At 46.2% G+C, this 20234-nt stretch overlaps 1 protein-coding gene across 1 annotated transcript in view; it reads left to right on the forward strand.

The window, feature by feature from the left end:
• Positions 1 to 6130: 6130 nt before the first annotated feature.
• Positions 6131 to 20234, forward strand: part of LOC148526832 (ethanolaminephosphotransferase 1-like) — a 90020-nt gene continuing 75916 nt past the window's right edge. Inside the window, exon 1 of the mRNA XM_088469769.1 lies at positions 6131 to 6187. Coding sequence (XP_088325895.1) covers positions 6131 to 6187 — 57 coding nt within the window. The remainder of the gene's footprint in view (positions 6188 to 20234) is intronic.

Here is a 20234-nt window from a genome sequence, read left to right on the forward strand (position 1 = left end):
AAAGACGCTCACTGGAGGCTTAAATGAATTGCTGCTGCATCCGAAGATGCAGCATCGATCAACTGTGTGAACATCGCACATCTGAGTAGCAATTATTTTACTCATGATGCCCGGTGAAATTACGCTGCCGAGGCCAGTAAAGCTGTGTCCAAGGAAGCAGTTACTGGCACCCAAATAACATTGCCGACATGCCCCCATTATCTGGAACACTGCTCGTCAATCATGCTGCGGCTTTTGAGGCACTGCAAGCGACATTGCTGAAACAGATCTGTACACGTACAATGCGGCATGCGGATCTGCAAACATCGGAGATGTACGTAAATAGCGAATTTACGTACATCTTGATTAGACTCATACTTCTCAACTGTAATATTCATATTTAAGTGCATAACCCAATGGAGGTAGATATTTTGTGGTTTTAACCTATATTCAAAAGATAGTGATGTTGCATTATGTAGGCACAGATGGTTAATGGTTAGCGTTTCTGCCTCACAGCAATGAGGTCATGGGTTCAATTCCCACCATGGCCCTGTGTGGAGTTTGTATATTCTCCCTGTCTTGCGTGGGTTTCCTCTGGGTACTCTAGTTTCCTCCCACACTCCAAAAATTTACTGGTAGGTTAACTGGCTCTCAACATGTGTGTGTGCAGAGCTGTCTTAACAGTATTGTGGGCCCTGGGCAAAGCAATGCACTGGGGCCCCTACCCACCCATTCACAGGAAAAAAATGTAAATGGTCAATAAAATTAAACCTTATATAGATAGATAGATAGATAGATAGATATATCTATCAGGACCGGCGCTAGACTTTAGTGCACCAATCGTCGTCCCTGTGTTGCTGCCCCTTCCCTCCTCCGCTCCCTCCCCCTGAGTTTACATTATCCAACTAGTGCCGGGAGGCAGGGTGGGCTTTTCCTGCGCCCACCGGCTACAATAGCGCTCCGGGCGACGACCCGGCTTGCCTGTGCCTGGAGCCGCCACTGATATATATATATATTATATACAAAAAAGATACAGGTATTGTGAAATGCGATTTCACACCACCCCATTATGGGGACACCACCCATAAGTATAGCTGGCTGCTCATGATGACTATGACTATTAGGACATTTTTGATAATGTAATGTATGTTACATTACATTATCAAAAATGTCCTAGTCATGACTCATGACATGACAGGTTCACAGTAAGCTGGTAGGTTGCATTCCCCTCCCCCTCCCCCATCACCCCATTCATATTAAGAGGAGTCTCCTGACCTGTCACCTGTGTACTGACTCCTGAGAGGAAGCTGAGACCAGATCCCGGGATGACGACGGACGGATCCTCGACTCGTAACTATGCATAAAGAGTGGAGAAATAACATCATCTGACCTGTTGTCAGGGCTGCATCTACTGTATAAACCTATAGATAAGGTAGCTCTATCAAAGTGGCAGCCGATAAATGGATTTATGAAAGTAGTGTTTTAAATGACATAATTAATTACCACCTTTTATTTCACCCTTTACACTACATTATTTGACTCCTTAACAGTGTATTTACTGGTTTGATTAACTCATGATGATGCACAAAAAGGGGTGGGAACAGAAATCTAGTCTTCATGTAGAACCTTTCCCATCCAGAAAAAAACAAGGGTTAGGTCAATTAGAGGAACTCTACTACAGTTAATCAAACCAGTAAATACACTGTTAAGGAGTTAAATAATGTAGTGTAAAGGGTGAAAAAAAAAGTGGTAATTAATTATGTCATTTAAAACACTACTATCATAAATCCATATATAGGCTGCCCCTTTGATTGGGACAGGGCCGGCTACCTTATCTATAGGTTTAGGTCATCAGCTTAATATAAGCACTGACCTGTCACCTGCTCCAGACTGGGGCCTCCATTCACCTCACCACCAGTCAGGTGACGTCACCACCAGTCCGACCGGCACCAGGGAGACGGAGTCGGGCTACGCAGCAATCGGCGGCAGCTGCTGAGCGGGACAAGGAGGCGGAGCCAGCAGCAGCTGGTCTGGGCCTGGGCGGAGCATGCGGCGTCTTGCGTATGATGCATGAAGTGATCTCCACATGCAGACTGGTGAGTGAACCGCAGGCAGGGGGCGGGGGCGGATGCTGGTGACTGACGGATGGACGGCCCGACGGGGGAGGGGGGCGGGGGTGCCGGGTGCTGTCAGTGCTGCGGATGCACAGCGCTAGCGCTATGTAAAAGAGAAAAAAAAAAAAAAAACTTTACCAACATTCCGGGACTGCAGGGGGCTGGGGGGCCCCTTGAATCTTCGGGCCCTTGGGCAACTGCCCATCAAGCCCAATGAAAGAGACGGCCCTGCGTGTATGTGTTAGGGTATATATATTGTACGCTTCACTGGCCAAATATTCTCTCTGTAAAGCGCTGCGGAATTTGTGTGTGCTATATAAATAATAATAATAGACACACATACATGTCCAGAGACAACTGACTGATGGAAACTCATCAGTCCAGATATGTACTGGAAGATCATTTTATTGTCAGCTGGGGAATGTATATATATATATATATACACACACACACACACACACACACACACACACACACACTTCTTGAGTTGTACAAAAGTGAAATTATACCAAATATTATTCATGCTGATATAGGAGGTATATGTATTATCTAGAGATGAGCGGTTCGGATTCTGTGGAATCCGAACCGCTCCGAACATTGGGGATCCGAGTCCACCCGAACCCTGTTCGGGTGTTCACCGCCTGACTCGGATCCCCGTTCAGGGCCGAACGGCGGCCGCCTGATGTCGGATTCTCACTAGAGAATCCGACATCAGGTCTCCTTGCGTGTAGGGCAGAGCGCAGTGATAGCGCTCTGCCCTACACAGACACAGACACACAGCCGCCAGCGGCAGCTGTGTGTTTGTTACAGCAGCCAATGAGAGTCACACAGACTCTCATTGGCTGCTGCACGGAGGGAGCCGGCTGGAGCTCACACATGAGCTCCGTCTTCCGGCTCCCTCCTCAGCGTGTGACAGAGCGGACGGCGCGGGAGCGGGGAATCAGGTAAGTTTTATTTTTTTTATTTTTTTACTTGTCAAAGGTCCGGGGGCGCTACTGGGGGGGGGGGTCTGCACTACTGGGGGGGGCTATACTACTGGGGGGGCCATACTACAGAGGGGCCTGCTACTGGGGGGGCTATACTACTGGGGGGGGTCTGCACTACTGGGGGGGGGGTCTGCTACTGGGGGGGGCAATACTACTGGGGGGGCCATACTACAGAGGGGCCTGCTACTGGGGGGGGCTATACTACTGGGGGGGTCTGCTACTGGGGGGGCCATACTACTGGGGGGGATCTGCACTATTGGGGGGCCATACTACAGAGGGGCCTGCTACTGGGGGGGGGCTATACTACTGGGGGGGTCTGCACTACTGGGGGGGGTCTGCTACTGGGTGGGGCTATACTACTGGGGGGGCCATACTACAGAGGGGCCTGCTACTGGGGGGGGCTATACTACTGGGGGGGGTCTGCTACTGGGGGGGCCATACTACTGAGGGGCCTGCTACTGGGGGGGCCATACTACTGGGGGGGCCTACTACAGGGGGGGCCATACTACAGGGGGGGCCCATACTACAGGGGGGGCTACTACTGGGGCAGCCTACTACTGGGGGGGCCTGCTACTGGGGCAGCCTACTACTGGGGGAGCCATACTACTGGGGGGGCATACTACTGGGTGGCATGCTAATGGGGGGCATACTACTGGGGGGGCCTGCTAATGGGGGGCATACTACTGGGGGGGGCCTGCTAATGGGGGGCATACTACTGGGGGGCATTCTACTGGGGGCACTGCATAGTGGACCCTACTACTAAGGGGACTGCATAGGGGGCACCACTGCTGGGGGACATTGTGTAAGGGACACCGCTACTGTGGGCATTGTGTAAAAGGGTCACTACTGTGGGCATTGTGTAAAAGGGGCACTACTGTGTGTCGTAACATAAATAAGAGACACTACTTTATGGTGTAATGTGAATCAGGCCCTATGTGCGGTGTAATGCTAATAAGATTGTGCACTGTGACTCCTAGGGCCGTAGCCCACTTTGTAAACAAGTACTGTGACTCTGCTGGCCGTACCCCACTGGGTGGGTGCACTACTTTTCATTTCTGCCACTGCTGTGTGGCAATGTGTCATAGATGTGCTTTATACTGTGGTGTCTGTGTCGTTGTGCCGCTGCTTTGTCGCTTAGTAACCAGTCAGCTCACTGCAACCTTTGGCCAATAATGTTGAAAACAATATTATAAGCTGTGATATGGTCTAAATTGACTGGAAATTAATGTTATTGAGGTTAATAATACTCTAGGAAGAAAAAAAAGACCAATTTATGTGATTTTAGCTTTTTTTGACAATTTTTGTAAAAAAATCCAAATCCAAATCCAAATCCAAAGCCAGTCACCGCAGTTTGGCAAATCCAAATCCAAATCCAAAGCCGGACAACGAATTAGAACCAAATCCAAATCCAAATCCGGCAAAAATGGTCCGGCGCACATCCCTAGTATTATCAAATGGTCTAGAATACATTTCAGATACATCCAATAATCTGTTTATAACTGTACACAAAGTATTTCTAAAAATCATTTTTTATTATGGATACACAGGCTTGTAAAAAGTGTTTGTGTTGCAACACATAAATATGGCATAAAACATTTATATAAACTGCTGAGATGTATTATTGGTGATCAATTAGCTGATGTTATCAATAAATTCGGAATTTTAGTTTGCTTGCAACTGTTTCAATGAGTTATTTGTTATCATACAGGTTTTATTAATAAATTATATTATTTAGAACTAATCCCTCCATGTATAGCTAAAGTAATCATATCCCCAGTGCCTGTATTATATGGATTAAATAAAATACAATTTGGAACATCTCATAATCTCACCTCATTTCTTTGTTAAAGATGCAATACCACATGAAAGCTTTAGTATTTTTCTTTAAATAACAAGATAAGTATCTTTTAAACAAGCGTCAGTATTTTTAGCTGTCTTTCTACAAATCATTATCTCCTTTTCAGTGTATTTCTAAAGGGACTAGCCCAGAGGCAGTTTAAGAAAGGAGTGGGCCCTTGTGCAAGCTAGTTGCAGTCCCCCTCCTCACTGACAGTGCAGTAGTCTCTGGGTCATGCAAATGCACTTCGTGCTGCATTTGCGATCGCAGCACTGCGACCGAGAAAGGGTCCGGCCTAGTACTGTGAAGAATTATGAATCTTTACTAGCAATCTAGGGAAACAACTCAATGACTAATACAGAGATACTTCTTATAGCCTCCTCAGTGACAGGAGCTGGGTGCTGCACTGTAGCATTACATGGAGCACTCAGCTCCTGACACAGTGAGGGAGCTAGTACTGCACACAGGGTGGTCCCCAGGGGCAGTCCGCACCTCCGAGCCCCCCTTCGGAGTGATTATAACGAGGGATCGGGACGCGAGGCCACGCCCCCTACCCACGAGGCTACACCTTTTTGCTGGGTGTCACCGCGGGGAGGGACACCACTGCTGGAGAGGGTATATCCCTATAAGTAAATAGAGCAAGCTTCCGCAACTACTGTAAGTATTGTACATTGCTTGCCCACTGTTGTAGATTATAGTGCTGAATACAATTAGTCTTTCAACCGCAAGACATCAATTGGGGAATATGAATTAAAAAACACATTTCTATATTATTTGCATGAAACCACGCAATACAGTATTGTCAGAAACAAACTACATAGAAAAAAAATAAATGAAAATAAAGGCATCATTATTTTCCCTTATAGAAGCTGCCCATAGGCCTATATCATTATCAGTTACATGGATGATTTGCTTAAACATACTGCAAATATGTTTTATTTGATACCATCCAGCCATGCATATATTATGCTTACCGCTAAAAGCAAGGTGATACCTTTACTCCTTTTATATGCCTGCCTTCCCAGGGAGTGACATCAAGAACTGTACTCTTGACAGATAAGATAGCAGGGCATAGACTAGCAAACACAGGTACACTAACTGTTCTTACTGAGCCGCTGCTTAGCTACAGGACCTGTATCCTGCTACCTGGAACACAAAGACTACCAGGCACTGGGGAAGAAGAGAGCTGAATTAGAATTCTATAAACAAACATCATGTTTAGCTACCAGTATATCACCTCAGATCAACTTGCTGGTTTTGACAAGTACAAGGTAATACTATGCTATTATAATGAACTCAGGTGTCACAATTAATTTGATAAAATAATAGTGAATTGATTCATACTGATAAATGGTAATCGTCATTCAAAATTGTAATAATGAATTATACTTTTATATTCTGTGCTAATTGGAATATACAAATAATTTCTGTTCATGCTTTACTGACTTGTAATCTATCTGAGGTCATTTTAGATGGGTTAGATATGATGGGTGGGAACATCACCTGTGGTCATTCAGAGGTAGGCATTATAAGAGTTAATGTGGGTGGAGCTGCCCATTGCAGATATTGGATATGTTGTGACTAATTCCCCTCCCCTTAAGTATATGCTACCTGTGACCAAAATAATAATTCCTGCATCTGAACTGCCAGTGTAATGGCACTGTGGTTTTTACATCCAGCGGTAGTGCTTCAGACAAGTGCCAGTATGTGACAGCGGGGTCGGCAGAGGCAACATGTAGTATGAACTGATTAGTGTCGGTACAAAACAGTGTGATCAGCCTGTACAGCAATGCGCTGGCTGGTGCCAGTGAGTGAAGTGAAGCCAAAAGGAGTAGCAGTTGGTTAGCTTCAATCGTCCTTCCACAGTGAAACACTTTCATTATAACATCTGATGCGTTTCTTGGCCATTAGGTAATGGTCGTTTCATCAGGGGATTTCTGATCGCTCCACCTACAGTAACTTGCTGGGAGCAAATTGCTGCCACATATTGTGACTGATGCCCACTCAGTGACCTCACTTTGAGTCTCAGGGGGAGATGTATCAAGCATTGGAGAGAGATAAAGCACCAACCAATTAGCTTCTAACTATCAAGTTACAGGCTGTGTTTGAAAAGTGACAGTTAGGAGCTGAGTTGTTTGTACCTTATCTCTCTACAATGCTTGATACATCTCCTCCTCAGTAACATGAGGTTGTGCACCAAGAGACGGTTAAAGGAGCATGTGAGGCATCATGATTGGAGAAGCTTAGCATGTAATTACATCAGCTGGAGGTGGTGCAACACATAACCATAGTTTATGTCAGTGATTCCCAACCTCGGTCCTCAAGGCACACTAACAGTGCTGGTTATAGTGATATCCATGATTGTGCACAGATGGTTAAATCAAAATAACTGAGGTACTAATTAAGTCACTTGTGCTCAAGTATGGCTATCCCTAAAACCTGTACTGTTAGTGTGCCTTGAGGACCGTGGTTGGGAACCCCTGGTTTATCTGGTATGCCAGCATTGTAAATTACAACTAGCAGCAGTTGTAGATTAGGTGCATGTAGCTCGCCTGTCATGACCTTAAGAGTGTAAAGCAAGGCATCTAGGCCTCTCTTCCTCCAACCAGCCAGAGCAACCATAATAATTATGCCACATTTCTCCCAACAACCCAAATTTAAATTTTTAATAACATTTATGTTTAATAGGCTCATTTACCTATAATCCATGCCGACGTTAATAGCATTTACATTTAAATATCCATATTTGTACCAACCAGCCCCAACATTAAATGAATGACTCACATTTAATAGAGACCCCACATTGCCCCTACAAGCCACTCGACCACCCACATTACATAAATAGCAGCACATTTAATAACCTGAGTAACTCCCACTAACGCCCATATAACCAGGGGCGCCGAGAGGGGGGGGGAGCAGGTACAGATTACCCGGGCCTGGGCTTCCTGAGGGGCCCGGCGGGGGCCCGGGTCCAACGCCGCCCCCCCCCTCCCTCACAGCGTGTGCTGAGCTGCAGTTGGAGACTGCTCGTGGCTGCTGAGCAGCAGCCACAGCAGTCTCCTATGCCTGTGCGGGGGAGCTATCACACTGATCGCACCCCCCCTGGCTTTACGCGGGGCTGAGGGGGCTCAGAGCGCCCCCCTCCCCGGCGCGCAGCGCCGCTTCGCGGTGCTGCAAATCTTTTTTATTTATTTTTCCGGCAAGGGGGGCGTGGCCATGCCTCCCACGATTAGGCCACGCCCCCTATTACCGGGGCCCGCCTTGGCTCTTGGCGGCCCTGCATATAACATTAGTACCCTAACCCCCACATAACATGAATTCCACCCAGCAGCCCCTCCTCACAATAATACTCCCAACACTGGCTCCCACAAAACAAAAACTATTATTACTGATTTATAAGGTGCCACAGTGCATAACATCTTCACAGCAGAGACACGAAGAACAAATGTGTCTCAGGGTGGAGATCAGGACCATTGTGAGAATGTGTCATAGTGAGTAGCATAGTTGAAACTGAGTAGGGTTGGGGGTTGCAGTGGTGGGGATGGATGGAGAACTTCCTAACCCTTCTAAACCCCACCTGTGCTCTATTGTCGGTGAGGGAAAGTGACAGCTCAGTGTCACTGGCATCTTAGGTGCATTTTAAAATACATTTGAAATCATCCAGCTCATATCAATCGCTGGTAAACCACATATCACATATGTGCAAATCCAAACTACTCTGGGTAACTAGCCTATGACAGAAGCATTAAGGTTTTAAGAGAACAACAGATAGAAGCTATGTAGCATCTGTATATCCCATTTGTTTTACTACATCTGTGTCAGCATATTACTGTTTATTTTTATCTAATCTAATCATGTATCTACCGGAATAAATGTTATATCTGTTTCTATCTTTGTAAACTTCAGCAAATTCCTGAGAGGGAGCAAGTTGTGAGTGCAATGTCATATTAAGATGTTATCTACATTTTTCTTTTCTTTTTATTTTTTTAATTATTATTTTTCTTTATCTTACTGACTAGCAGGGCACCACTGTATGCTAAAAATCTGGCATGTTTTGTGGATGACAAATATTGGAAATATTTATGTGGTACTACAGTGTATATCAAATAGAAACATAAAACCATAAATAATATTTACAGCCAATTGACTATATACATGCTGTCATACACGTGTTATATCATACCCTGAAATTCTTACTGAAAGTAACAAATTGTGCAATAATTTCTTTACCATTGTTTGTATATGTGTATATGCACGTACATGTACGTGTCCGTCCCATACATGATTTCCAATTGCGTCTATTTGTTGGTATATACCGTGTTTCCCCGATAATAAGACACTGTCTTATTTTTTTTTTTGGTTCAAAAAAACATCATAGGGCTTATTTTCGGGGTAGGTCTTATATTAATTATCATTGCCAGCAGTGCCCCTTATGCAGGCCACCCCCTTGCAGGCCCCCTTGTAGAAGTGCCCCTTATGCAGGCCACCCCCTTGCAGACCCCCTTGTAGAAGTGCCCCTTGTGCAGGCCACGCCCTTGCAGGCCCCCTTGTAGAAGTGCCCCTTATGCAGGCCACCCCCTTGCAGGCCCCCTTGTAGAAGTGCCCCTTATGCAGGCCCCCTCTTGCAGGCCCCCCTGTAGCAGTGTCCCTTATTGCAGTGCACTTACCTGACTCGCCACCATCCGGGATGTCGCTCTCACTTGCGCGCTGACTGGATCTAACATGATCCAGCAGGCACGGCCGCACAGGATCCTCAGCACGCGGGTGCCGTCATGACGTCACCCACACACTGCATGACTGGGAATGCTGGTCTCTGCAGCGTTCCCAGCTCAAAATGAGATTCAGGTAGATCTTATTTTCGGGGTAGGGCTTAATTTGGACCGGGTTACAAAATTAAGGGTAGGGCTTATTATCGGGGTAGGTCTTATTATCGGGGAAACATGGTAATAGTGTGAATGGTTGTAACTCTGGGCCTGATTCAGAGCCGGACGCTATTTGCGCTCGCTCGTCCAGAAAAAGGGGCTGGCTATTTAAATTGACCGTTCGCTCTTTGCGGTCTGTTGACGCCTCTATGTCTGAACGAGCGAACAAAACATGTGGACGTTTTTTTGTAAAAAACGCCCCCTGGCTGCTCGCATCATACGTCATCTCCGCTATTTATTAGATTAATCAAGTACATTGAAAGGCGAATGAACTGCTCGCTATTCATGTGGTTGCATTTTCCTACCGCAATCATGCGAGCAGTTCTAGCTAAAAGACACCCAACTGACGTGGTCGATGACGCTGCTTTGTTAATTATGCACACCCTTAAAACGCCCGTTTTGACCTTTTGGTACGCCTGCGTTCGGATCTCCACTCCCCGTTTTCAAGCACCTTCCCCTGTTACCACCCACAAACGCCTCATCCTGTCACTCAAATTAGCAGGCATTCGCTATTTTGCGAGCACACGATTTTCGGCCGCACTGACTGGTTCGCGCATGCGTACTAAAACCCATACGCATGCGCAGATGTGCGAACATCGCTCGGAGCGAACGAGCGTCCGCTTACGAGCGGCTCTGAATCAGGCCCACTGTACAAATCTGTTTGTGTTATTGTATGTATACTTGTGTATCCATAAGTGTATTTTATTATTTTATTTTTTTAGTTCTCAAATTAAAAAAAAGTTATTTCTGCATATTTATCATAGTTTTATGATGCTGTGTTCTAAGTTGTAGATTTAGCCTGTAAATTAGGGCCTGATTTAGGCCCGCTTGCTAGATGCGTACGTACGCAGCCGTCAGCTGCCAAAGTATGCAAATCCCACGATCGCATGGCAAGACATTAGCATGCCCACTATGTCTTGGCGTGTGATTGCAGTGTGTATTTAGACGCCCACCAGCCTGTCTTAAGACGCCCACTTTCCCGTAGTAATACACGTCATCTCCAGGAAATGTATTCAACAATCAGTAACATCGAGTATCTTCGGACCCATATGCAGCACTTGTGGCTGACCATACCCTACCGCAAGCACTGTGAGTGCTTCAGTGTATAGTTCAGCCATGTGTATTATGATGCTGCGTCTTAATTATGCACGCCATGCCTGCATTCGCACCACCACACCCCCGTTTCCATCGACCAACCCCTGTCACCACCCTCAAACGGCTCATCCTGTCACTCATTCTAGCGAGGCGTCTGTACAAAGAGCGAGCGCATGGACTGGTTCGCGCATACGCACTGAGACTTATACGCATGTTCAGATTGCAAACATCGGCTTGCTACGAGCAATCGCATCCTAGCGAACGGGTCTGAATCAAGCCCTTAAAGCGGCAAGAATTTAAAAGGCAAAACCAGGATGGTAATTTCAGCATATAAAATAAATATATTGCTTAAACAACAACACACATTTAATTGTCTAACATGCTTTATTACTGGTAAGTAACACGTTTAATAAATGTTGTGCAGAAAGTGCCATAACCCCTTTACTGCAGTAATCTTAGAGCTAACGTTCTAGTTCCAAAGTTCCTGATTCTCTGATACCCAGCAGAAAGAGTCTAGAAACCCAGGAAAGAGATAATAACACTATGACATATACTGTGATACCCCTTTTCCACCAAAATTCCGGGTCTGACCCGGAGTTGGAACAGGGGCCCTGATTCAGAGCCGGACGCTCTGACAGAGCGCTCGCTCTGAATCAGGGCTGGTCTTTTTTTTTTTTAGAACGGCCTCCTGGCCGCTCGCATAGCTGTGGGTGACCACCCACAACTATAGCGAGCGGCCAGGAAGATGGTCGCGATGGTCAAGACCATCGCGACCATCGAGCTTGCGACGAGACCCTTGTGGTAGGGTCTCGATGCTGCAAGCCCCAGAGAGATTTCGGCTCTAACAGAGCCAAAATCTCTCCCACTGACATCACTCGTGCTCAGCGCTTGCGACCGGGTCTGAATCAGGCCCAGGGTTCCTATCCGGATCAGACCAGGAATTTTGCTGGCGCCGACTCGGGATATTCCCGAGTCGGCGCTGCTCACACCGTAGTCAGGTCTGCATAGACCCAGCTTTTCTGGCGTGTAAGTGATCGCTTGGAGATGACGTCATCTCCAAGCGCCACTGAAGCCGGACCAATCGGCCGGCTTGCGGCGCACTCCAGGTCATCGTAACCCGGAGTGCGCTGTTCTCACAGCAGGGTTTCACGGGCTACGACCGTGTTAAACCCTGCTATTTACCTGGGTTGGATTGCCGAGTCACTGGACCCGGCGATCCAACCCTCTCCCCTTTTACACCAGGGAGCTGCCCGGGTTAACCCTTCAATAACCCGGGTTTTAGCTCCGGTGTAAAAGGGGTATTAGTGACTGCAGTGTGCAGTACATATTAGATTAGATGTTGCATTCACCGTTATTAATATATTATATATATCAGTACATTCAGTACAGTTTGATATATATGATTGCAGTACAGAAAGGTTGTAGTAAGCACAACAAGGTACGTTTATGACAATAGTTCCATAGGTAATGTGTTGAATGGATGTTGCCCATAGCAGCCAATCAGATTGTACTTGTCACCTTTTTAGCACAGATTAGAAAATTATAGAAAATGTCTCAGAGGTTGCTGTGGGCAACACCAGCTTTTCTTCACTGTTACCTATTGAACACATTTTATTACTGATGCAGTGTACAGGAGTTTTACTACTTTGCATCAGGGATAATATTACAAGGAGTCCAGAGTATTAAGCATATGTGATGTGACTATGCACTAATTGGGTTGAAATTGTAAAAGTGGTTTAGTATCAGGTTTCTAAATTAATGAATTTGCATGCTGACAGTTTAAGGTTTTCATAAGCACAGGTATGTACTATTTATAGACTGTAAGATTATCTGTGTTACATTGTGTCTACATGAGAATTTTAACTGTAAACAATGGTTTCTGTGTCATAGAAACATAGGTTTTGACAACAGATTAGAACCTTTTGGCCCATCTAGTCATTTTTGTTATAGATTTTTGACTACAAAAATATGGATACCAGTTTTTAACTTTTGAACTGTCAGACAATATATGGTTTGTGATGGTGGGAGGAGCTTATTACCACAGTCAATGAGAGGCTTAATGGATATCAATGCAAACATAATGACAGGTGCAATATTCTAGATTAGTATCAAATATTTCAGTTTTCATGAGAGTGTGAAAATGTCATGTACTGGCAGATACCTGCTAAATGCGATGAGAGAACTATTACCACTTAAGGGGGAAACTATCAATACGGGCCAGGGGCCGGAGGTTAGGCTCCTGCAATGCCTGTCCACCCTTCTAAGGACCCACACTCTGGTCTACTGCCATGTGCAGGGGTTGGTGCATGCACAATGAAGGCCAGTTTGGAACTTCACTGCTGCACATGCGTCAACTGCAATGCAAGCTCAGAAGAGCACAGCAGGGGCCTCGGGAAGGAGGACCAGGACTACTTATCCTTCCTCAAAATTGTGCTATATGGACTGGTAATGCCACATTCAGGCCCTGCTGAGTACTAATTAGTGTTGTGCCACGTGCTCTCAATTTTCAGTGCAGGTTCTATATGGTAAACAGCAAACAGTATGGCTCCAGCAACCTCACATAGTGCCCCTGATTTACATTACACCACATAGTAGCAGGGCCGGATTAAGTCATGTGGGGGCCTTGAGGCAACTAAGTTGTGGGGGCCCTTGTCCCCCTCCAATACAGCCAAAGTGCCTCCTCCCCATGATGACACTCTGACAGACCCTGTCTGTCTCTTTGGCACTCTGCGTCTCCCTCCCCAGCGCCTAACCCCCACACTTACCTTATTTGTTTTTCAGCTGCTCACTGCAGCACAGCTCCTCGGATGCCTGCTCTTTCAGTGGGTGCAGAGATGCGTAACGTCATGACGTCACGCACGCTGCACCGATTAAACAAAAAAAACTTTATTGCACCGTCCACTGGCACCGCCGGTTCAAAAAAGTTACTAAGCGCCGCGGATCCCCGGACTGTGCCCTTACAGGTATCTGCCTGCGCCCTGCTGATCATGCATCAGCAGCGCAGGCAGCAGTCCACATGTGCCCCTTGTCCCGCGTCGCCAATCGGGTATGTGTGTGGGGCCCTTCTGTGTGTGGGGGCCCCGGGACGACCGCCCCTGTCACCCCCCCCTTAATCTGGCCCTGCATAGTAGTGTCCCTTATTCATGTTATGACACACAGTAGTGCTCCTTTTACACAATGCCCATATTAGTGCCCCTTATACACAATGCCAACATTAGTGCCCCTTATACACAATGCCCACATTAGTGCCCCTTATACACAATGCCCACAGTAGTAGTGCCCCTAATGCACATAATGCCAACAATAGTGCCCCTTATACAATGCTCACAGCAGTAGTGCCCCTTATGCAAGCCCACTGTAGTGGTACTCCTTATGCAATGCTGCAGTAGTGGTGCCCCTTATGCAGTGCCCCCAGTATTGTTGCCCCTTATGTAGTGCCCCATATGCAGAGCCCCAAGGAGTGGTGCCTCTTATGCAGTGCCCCCAGGAGTGGTGCCCCCATTATTAGTCCCCCAGTGGTAATACCCCCATTAGTAGTGCCCCAGTGGTAAAGGACCCATTAGTAGTGCCTCCAGAGTGCCCCAGTGGTAATGCACCAGTAGTAGTGTCCCCAGTAGCAGTGCCCCCAGTAGTAGTGCCCCCAGTAGTAGTACCCCCAGTAGTGTCCCCAGTAGTAATCCTCCAGTAGTAATGCCCCCTAGTGTTCCCAGTAGTAGTGCCCCAGTAGTAGTGCCCCCTTGTAGTAATGCCCCCAGTAGTAGTGCCCCCAGTAGTAATGTCCCCAGTGGCAGTGCCCCCAGTAGTAATGCCCCATGTAGTAATGCCCCCAGTAGTAGTGGCCCTTACACAAAAAAAACAGTAACACACAATACTTACAGACTGGCTGTTCCTCGGAACTGTGGGAGAGACGTCTTTACGTCTATCCCATAGTGCACACTGTGGGAGCCGGAGCTCAGGAGTTAACTCCAGCCTCCGGCTGACGCTATAGGGAAGGAGCCGGGGGCCCGCTGGTAACAAAATCTCAGCGGGTGACCGGCAACTCCCTGCGGCGCAGTGCTGACATACCGGGTTAGGTGGGCTGGAGGAGGCGCCCCATTCTGGCCTACTTTATTATTATTATTATTATCATTTATTTATATGGCGCCACAAATGTTCCGCAGCGCCTTACAAAGCACATAAACAAGTTGTAGACAAGCAACTTACAGAACAATATAATACAGGACCAGGACATGGATAATATATATTGCTACATTAGCGACTTTAACCCCTGCTTAGAGGACTGCTGTATATAGAAGAGTAGATATGCATCCATGGCCAAGCTGTGCATTGCTCCGTTCCGGCCCACTTTAACCCCTGGATATATAGGAAGGTGATAACCTGCTAATGTTTAGTGCCTGGAAGCAATAGTTATGGTAAAAAGTAAGTTCTGGATGGTTGGTTGATGCTTCCAATGCTGCACCAAATCCCGCAATAATATATGTAAATGCTGAGAAAAATTATGTAAAAAAAGTACTGCAAGTGATGAGTGCCAGATGAATTAGAGGTAAGGATCTGGCAGTATAATAAGTCACTTCAAAATGGAGAATACACTGTACTGTAGGATATTGGTGGTGGATGTAGTACTCATAGATAGCCAGTCATCATCCAGGTAATCTCTGTACTGTGTTGGTTCAAACTTGCTCTACCTTGGAGATTGTAGTACTCCGAGAGTTTCAGGATGTTGTGAGAAGGATGCGGCTGCTTAGCAGGTAATCATTGTGTGGAGAAAGTTGGCAGGATATACTATATTGGTAAATCCAAGTAAGGCAGCATGGAGTCGTTTGTATATTCTCCCGTGCTTGAGTGGGTTTCCTCCAGGTACTCTGGTTTCCTCCGATAATTCAAAAATATAGTGGTAAGTTTGGTTAATTGGCTCCCGAAGAAAATGAACCCTAGTATGTGTGGTAGGGAATATACATTGCAAGCTCCACTGGAGCAGGGACTCATGTGAAGGGGTGAATATTCTCTGTAAAAGCGCTGCGGAATACGTATACACTATACAGGGTCGGATTTTTTACCTTCTGGGGATCAGTGGCGCCCTCTAGGGGCTGCCGCTCCAGACGACGGCCCTGTTAGCCCGCCCCTAGAACCGCCACTGGTAGGTTAATTGGCTCCCGAAGAAAATGAACCCTAGTATGTGTGGTAGGGAATATAGATTGCAAGCTCCACTGGGGCAGGGACTCGTGAAGGGATGAATATTCTCTGTAAAAGTGCTGCGGAATACGTATACACTATACAGGGTCGGATTAAATGCCAAATGGGCCTGGGGCTGAAAATGTTCAAGGGCCTATTATGACAATCAGCCCCAATGTCTCCCTAAATATGTAAAAGTATAACAATTGAATAATTTTTGAGGAAAATATAAATACAATTTTAATAATTATGATCCATGGCAGGCCGTGTGGCCAGCATCATGCCATCATGATGACGGGCCTATTTTTATGTAGAGGCCTCAAGCTGTAGCTCCATCCACCCCATTGTTAATCTGGCCCTGGTGCTATATAAATAACTGGTAGTAATAATAATAGATAGTTCTGTGGTGTACTAGATGTACCTTTGGGAATTTCACAAGTCCCAAGATGACGAACCCCTTGTGGAATGCCAGCGGTGTGTGCAACTCTAACCTGGGTTAAAAGGGAAAAAGACTGGGAACCGATACAAATAAAATGCGAAATGCATCGTTGTACTTAATCTCTGACTTTATACCAATTCCTAGTACACTATATGTCACTATGGCCCTGATTCAGAGGTGCTCGCTCTGAATCAGGGCGGGCCGTTTTTTTTTTCACCGGCCTCCAAGCCGCTCGCTAAGCTGTGACCACCCACAGCTTTAGCGGGCGGCCTGGCAATGGTCGCGACCATCGAGCTTGCGACGAGACTCTTGTGGTAGGGTCTTGTCCACCGCAAGCCCCAGTGAACTTCCTGCTCTAATAGAGCAGGAAGTTCTCTACTGACATCACTGGTGATGTCAGTAGGGCCATCCACAAACGGCAGGCATTCCTTCAGGAATGCCTCCGTTTGTCCAGCCATCTCCCCTGCACGCCTACAAAACAGGGCGAGCTGTCACACAATCGACAGCCGCCCCGTCTTGTAGTGAGTCCCGCAGCGAGTGAAAATTCACTCGCTACGGGGCTCTGAGAATTGCTACCGATGGGGAGCATCTAATTCACGCCAAATGGTGCAAATAGGACAGGTATCTGTAGATTTACATAGAGCTGATCTTACTTGCTGTGATTCTGACAAACAATTTTGTTATTTTAGAACTAATTGACCCCATATCAGAGCAATCAACACCTTGGTCTTCCAGAAACTGATCAGTATGGCTGCAAATGTTTGTGTGCAGTCATTGTCCAACTTTTCTAGTTGTGCCTTAGGATCCATGCAAGGATTGGCTAAATGTCCCGATGATCAGGATGCCGACTGCCGGCATGGGAATCCCGATCACCAGGAGAACATCGGCGTCGGAATCAGGACATGACTGGGGATGCCGACGTCGAACTCCGAGCAGCCAGCTTCCCAATCGTAAGGAGAATGGGGCAAGGTAAGTATTAGCCACTGGGGGGGGAGGGTTAGGTTCAGGCGCCCCGGAGAGACTTAGGGTTAGGCTTCAGGAGGGAGGAGGTTAGGGTTAGGCTCCAGACAGGGGGGGGGTTAGGTTCAGGCACCACCGGGGGGAGGTTAGGGTTAGGCACTAAGGGGGGAGGGTTAGGGTGAGGCACTTACTGCAAAGGTTAGAGTTAGGGTGCGGCGTAGGGAGGGTTAGTATTAAGGTACAAAAAAGAAGGGTTAGGGGGTAAATAGGACAGGAGAACAGTATTCATCGTTCCCCTGTCGGGATTCCAACCATCGGCATGCCACTGTCACTGTACTGACAACCGGCATCTCCTCCATCGGTATTTCATACCAATTCCCTTTCAAGCAGGTGACCAAATTTGACATAGACACAGCTGCTTGGCAGATGGGTCTGTGTACGTACAGGCACCTTAGGAAATATTCGGGGGGAGGGAAGAAGACTCTGTACAGGACAGAAGAAAACTGTGTAGTAGTTGTATCTAGTACCAACAGTATAGGGTATATATAAGCAAAATAATTGTACTACATACCTGTGTTGGTGGTGCTCCCCAGGGTCAAGACTCAATAATCATGTGGATTTTATGTTGTCTGCAGAGTGCAGAAAAAAGGAGATAGACTATTTTTGGGGGCACACTTGAAAGAATAGTCTATTTAAAATTTAACTTTTATTGGGTTTTTCTTAAAATATCACAATAGCAGCATACATTCTCAGTTATTTGTAGACTGTGTCTAGGTGGCCGTATTCAATTAGCTGTGAAAAGTGCTGTTTGGAGAACTTTTTGACGATTTTGACTGTTCACCTGTTTTCAACTTATCTCCGAATTCAGGAGTTTTCGCCTAAGCGGAAAAAAAACTGGAGAAAAGTTATGTATAGGCAGGCGAATTGAAAGTGCAAAATCTCTATTTTGGGGTGCAAATGTGAGTATTTGGTCCAGAACCCTTTGGACACCCCCCTAATAACTAATCAGTCAAAAACATTTTTTTTAACATTTTTGGAGAAGACCCCCAAAAATGACACATTTTTGGGGTGTAAATGAAAAAAAAAATGTTGGAAAATAGGTAAAAAGTGGGAGGGCCTGGTACTTTGGGGGGGGCTATATGGATGGGACAGGTGTTTTTGGGATTGCATAAGGCTGCAGCAGGTGTAATATTCAGATTTTTTTAAATCTTCACTTTAGAGACTTCAAAATATGCTAGTACCCATTTTCATGTACCCCAAATTTGACCACAGTACTTATTTCCCCCCCAAAAAAATTCCTTTCTATCATTTTTCAGCACTTATGCATAAAAGCAAATAGCCAATTCTGACACTTTAAGAACAGAAAACACTTTATTAGGGCTATTAGAACACTTCTATAATGTTAGAGCAGCTTTTTCTGGGGTACAGACTGATTTCCCCAAAATCTTAGGCACTTTTTGGCGGTGTCGATTTTTAACGATTTTGCCTGTTTGACTTTCCGGAATTGAATATGGAGATATGCAGGAGCGCACAGGGAAAAAGTATCGCCTAAAACAGACGGAGGCGGCGAAACATCTTGGCTCAGGTGTTCGCGGCTAATTGAATTTGGCCCTATGTGTCTAACGAGGATTGTTAACAATAAATTGTAAACACAAATACTATGTGTAGACAGAAAGTGTTTATTATATATCTTAATACACTCCCTTAAAATAATATCTGTGTAATTCACAGGAGATGTAAATAAACTGGCATATGTGATTTGGGGCGAAAATCTGAGTAGCAACACAATAAGAGATGTAACCCTATTGTAACAGTGTCACAGAAAGCAGGACACACGACAGGCAGGTTCCCGGTGAAACAGTGTCTTTATATGGCAGCAGATACTGCAGTTTAACATATACACACAAAGTCCTGGACAAACAGGCACAGTGATTAGACACGCAGGTGGAAACAAATGATCCCGCACCCAAAGTACTAATGTTCAGTCTGCTGCAATTAAACATAATCTCTTGCTCCAGTTTTCTTGACAAGCCTCCTGCTGCCTCGCAAAGTTTATTAAATCCCCCGCATTCTCCACTGCCCTGTCCGGGATGTGACAGGGGTGGGGCTTGACGGAGGTATGAAAATAGGCCGGTCATGCACAGCGGGGTTGTGAGTAGTGTTGGCTGCCTCATCCAGCAGAGCCTGTATGTGTTGTCAGCGCAGGCAAAGATGACAGTTCTCACCCGATTCAGCGGCATCTTTTCCTTCTCCTCCCCTAGCGCCCAAAACAAGTAAGTCCTTAGTAGTTAGTACAGTGGTAGAAGTAGTGCTCAGGGTGTGTGCTCTGTAATCAGTGGCGGTTGAGGCAAATTGAATACAGTTTGTTCTCGCAGTGGGGTGAAGGGAGTCTTTCTCCAGTGATATGGTGCCATCAACACGGGTGTCCTCTTTCTGTGCCTCCTACTGCAGCAGTGACAAGCGCACCCTTCCTCCCTGTAGATGCAATCTCTTGTGACAAGCAGGAGTGGTAGGTAGGTACTCCACAGTCTGCTTCAGGAATTAGTAGTGGTGGAGTTTCTCCCCCACACAGCCCACCCACCTTCCCAGTAAAGTCTGCAACACGTTTTCATACAGTTACTTTTAAAGAGTATCTTTAGAATTTTTACTCTATATGAGTATTATCATAATAGATAATTGATTAACACTGAACCTAAAATAAGAGTGAGTGTGTGAGTTATAGAGTGATGG

This window comes from Taudactylus pleione, unplaced genomic scaffold (assembly GCF_031769625.1).
Source record: "Taudactylus pleione unplaced genomic scaffold, aTauple2 ptg000093l, whole genome shotgun sequence".
NCBI lineage: Eukaryota > Metazoa > Chordata > Amphibia > Anura > Myobatrachidae > Taudactylus > Taudactylus pleione.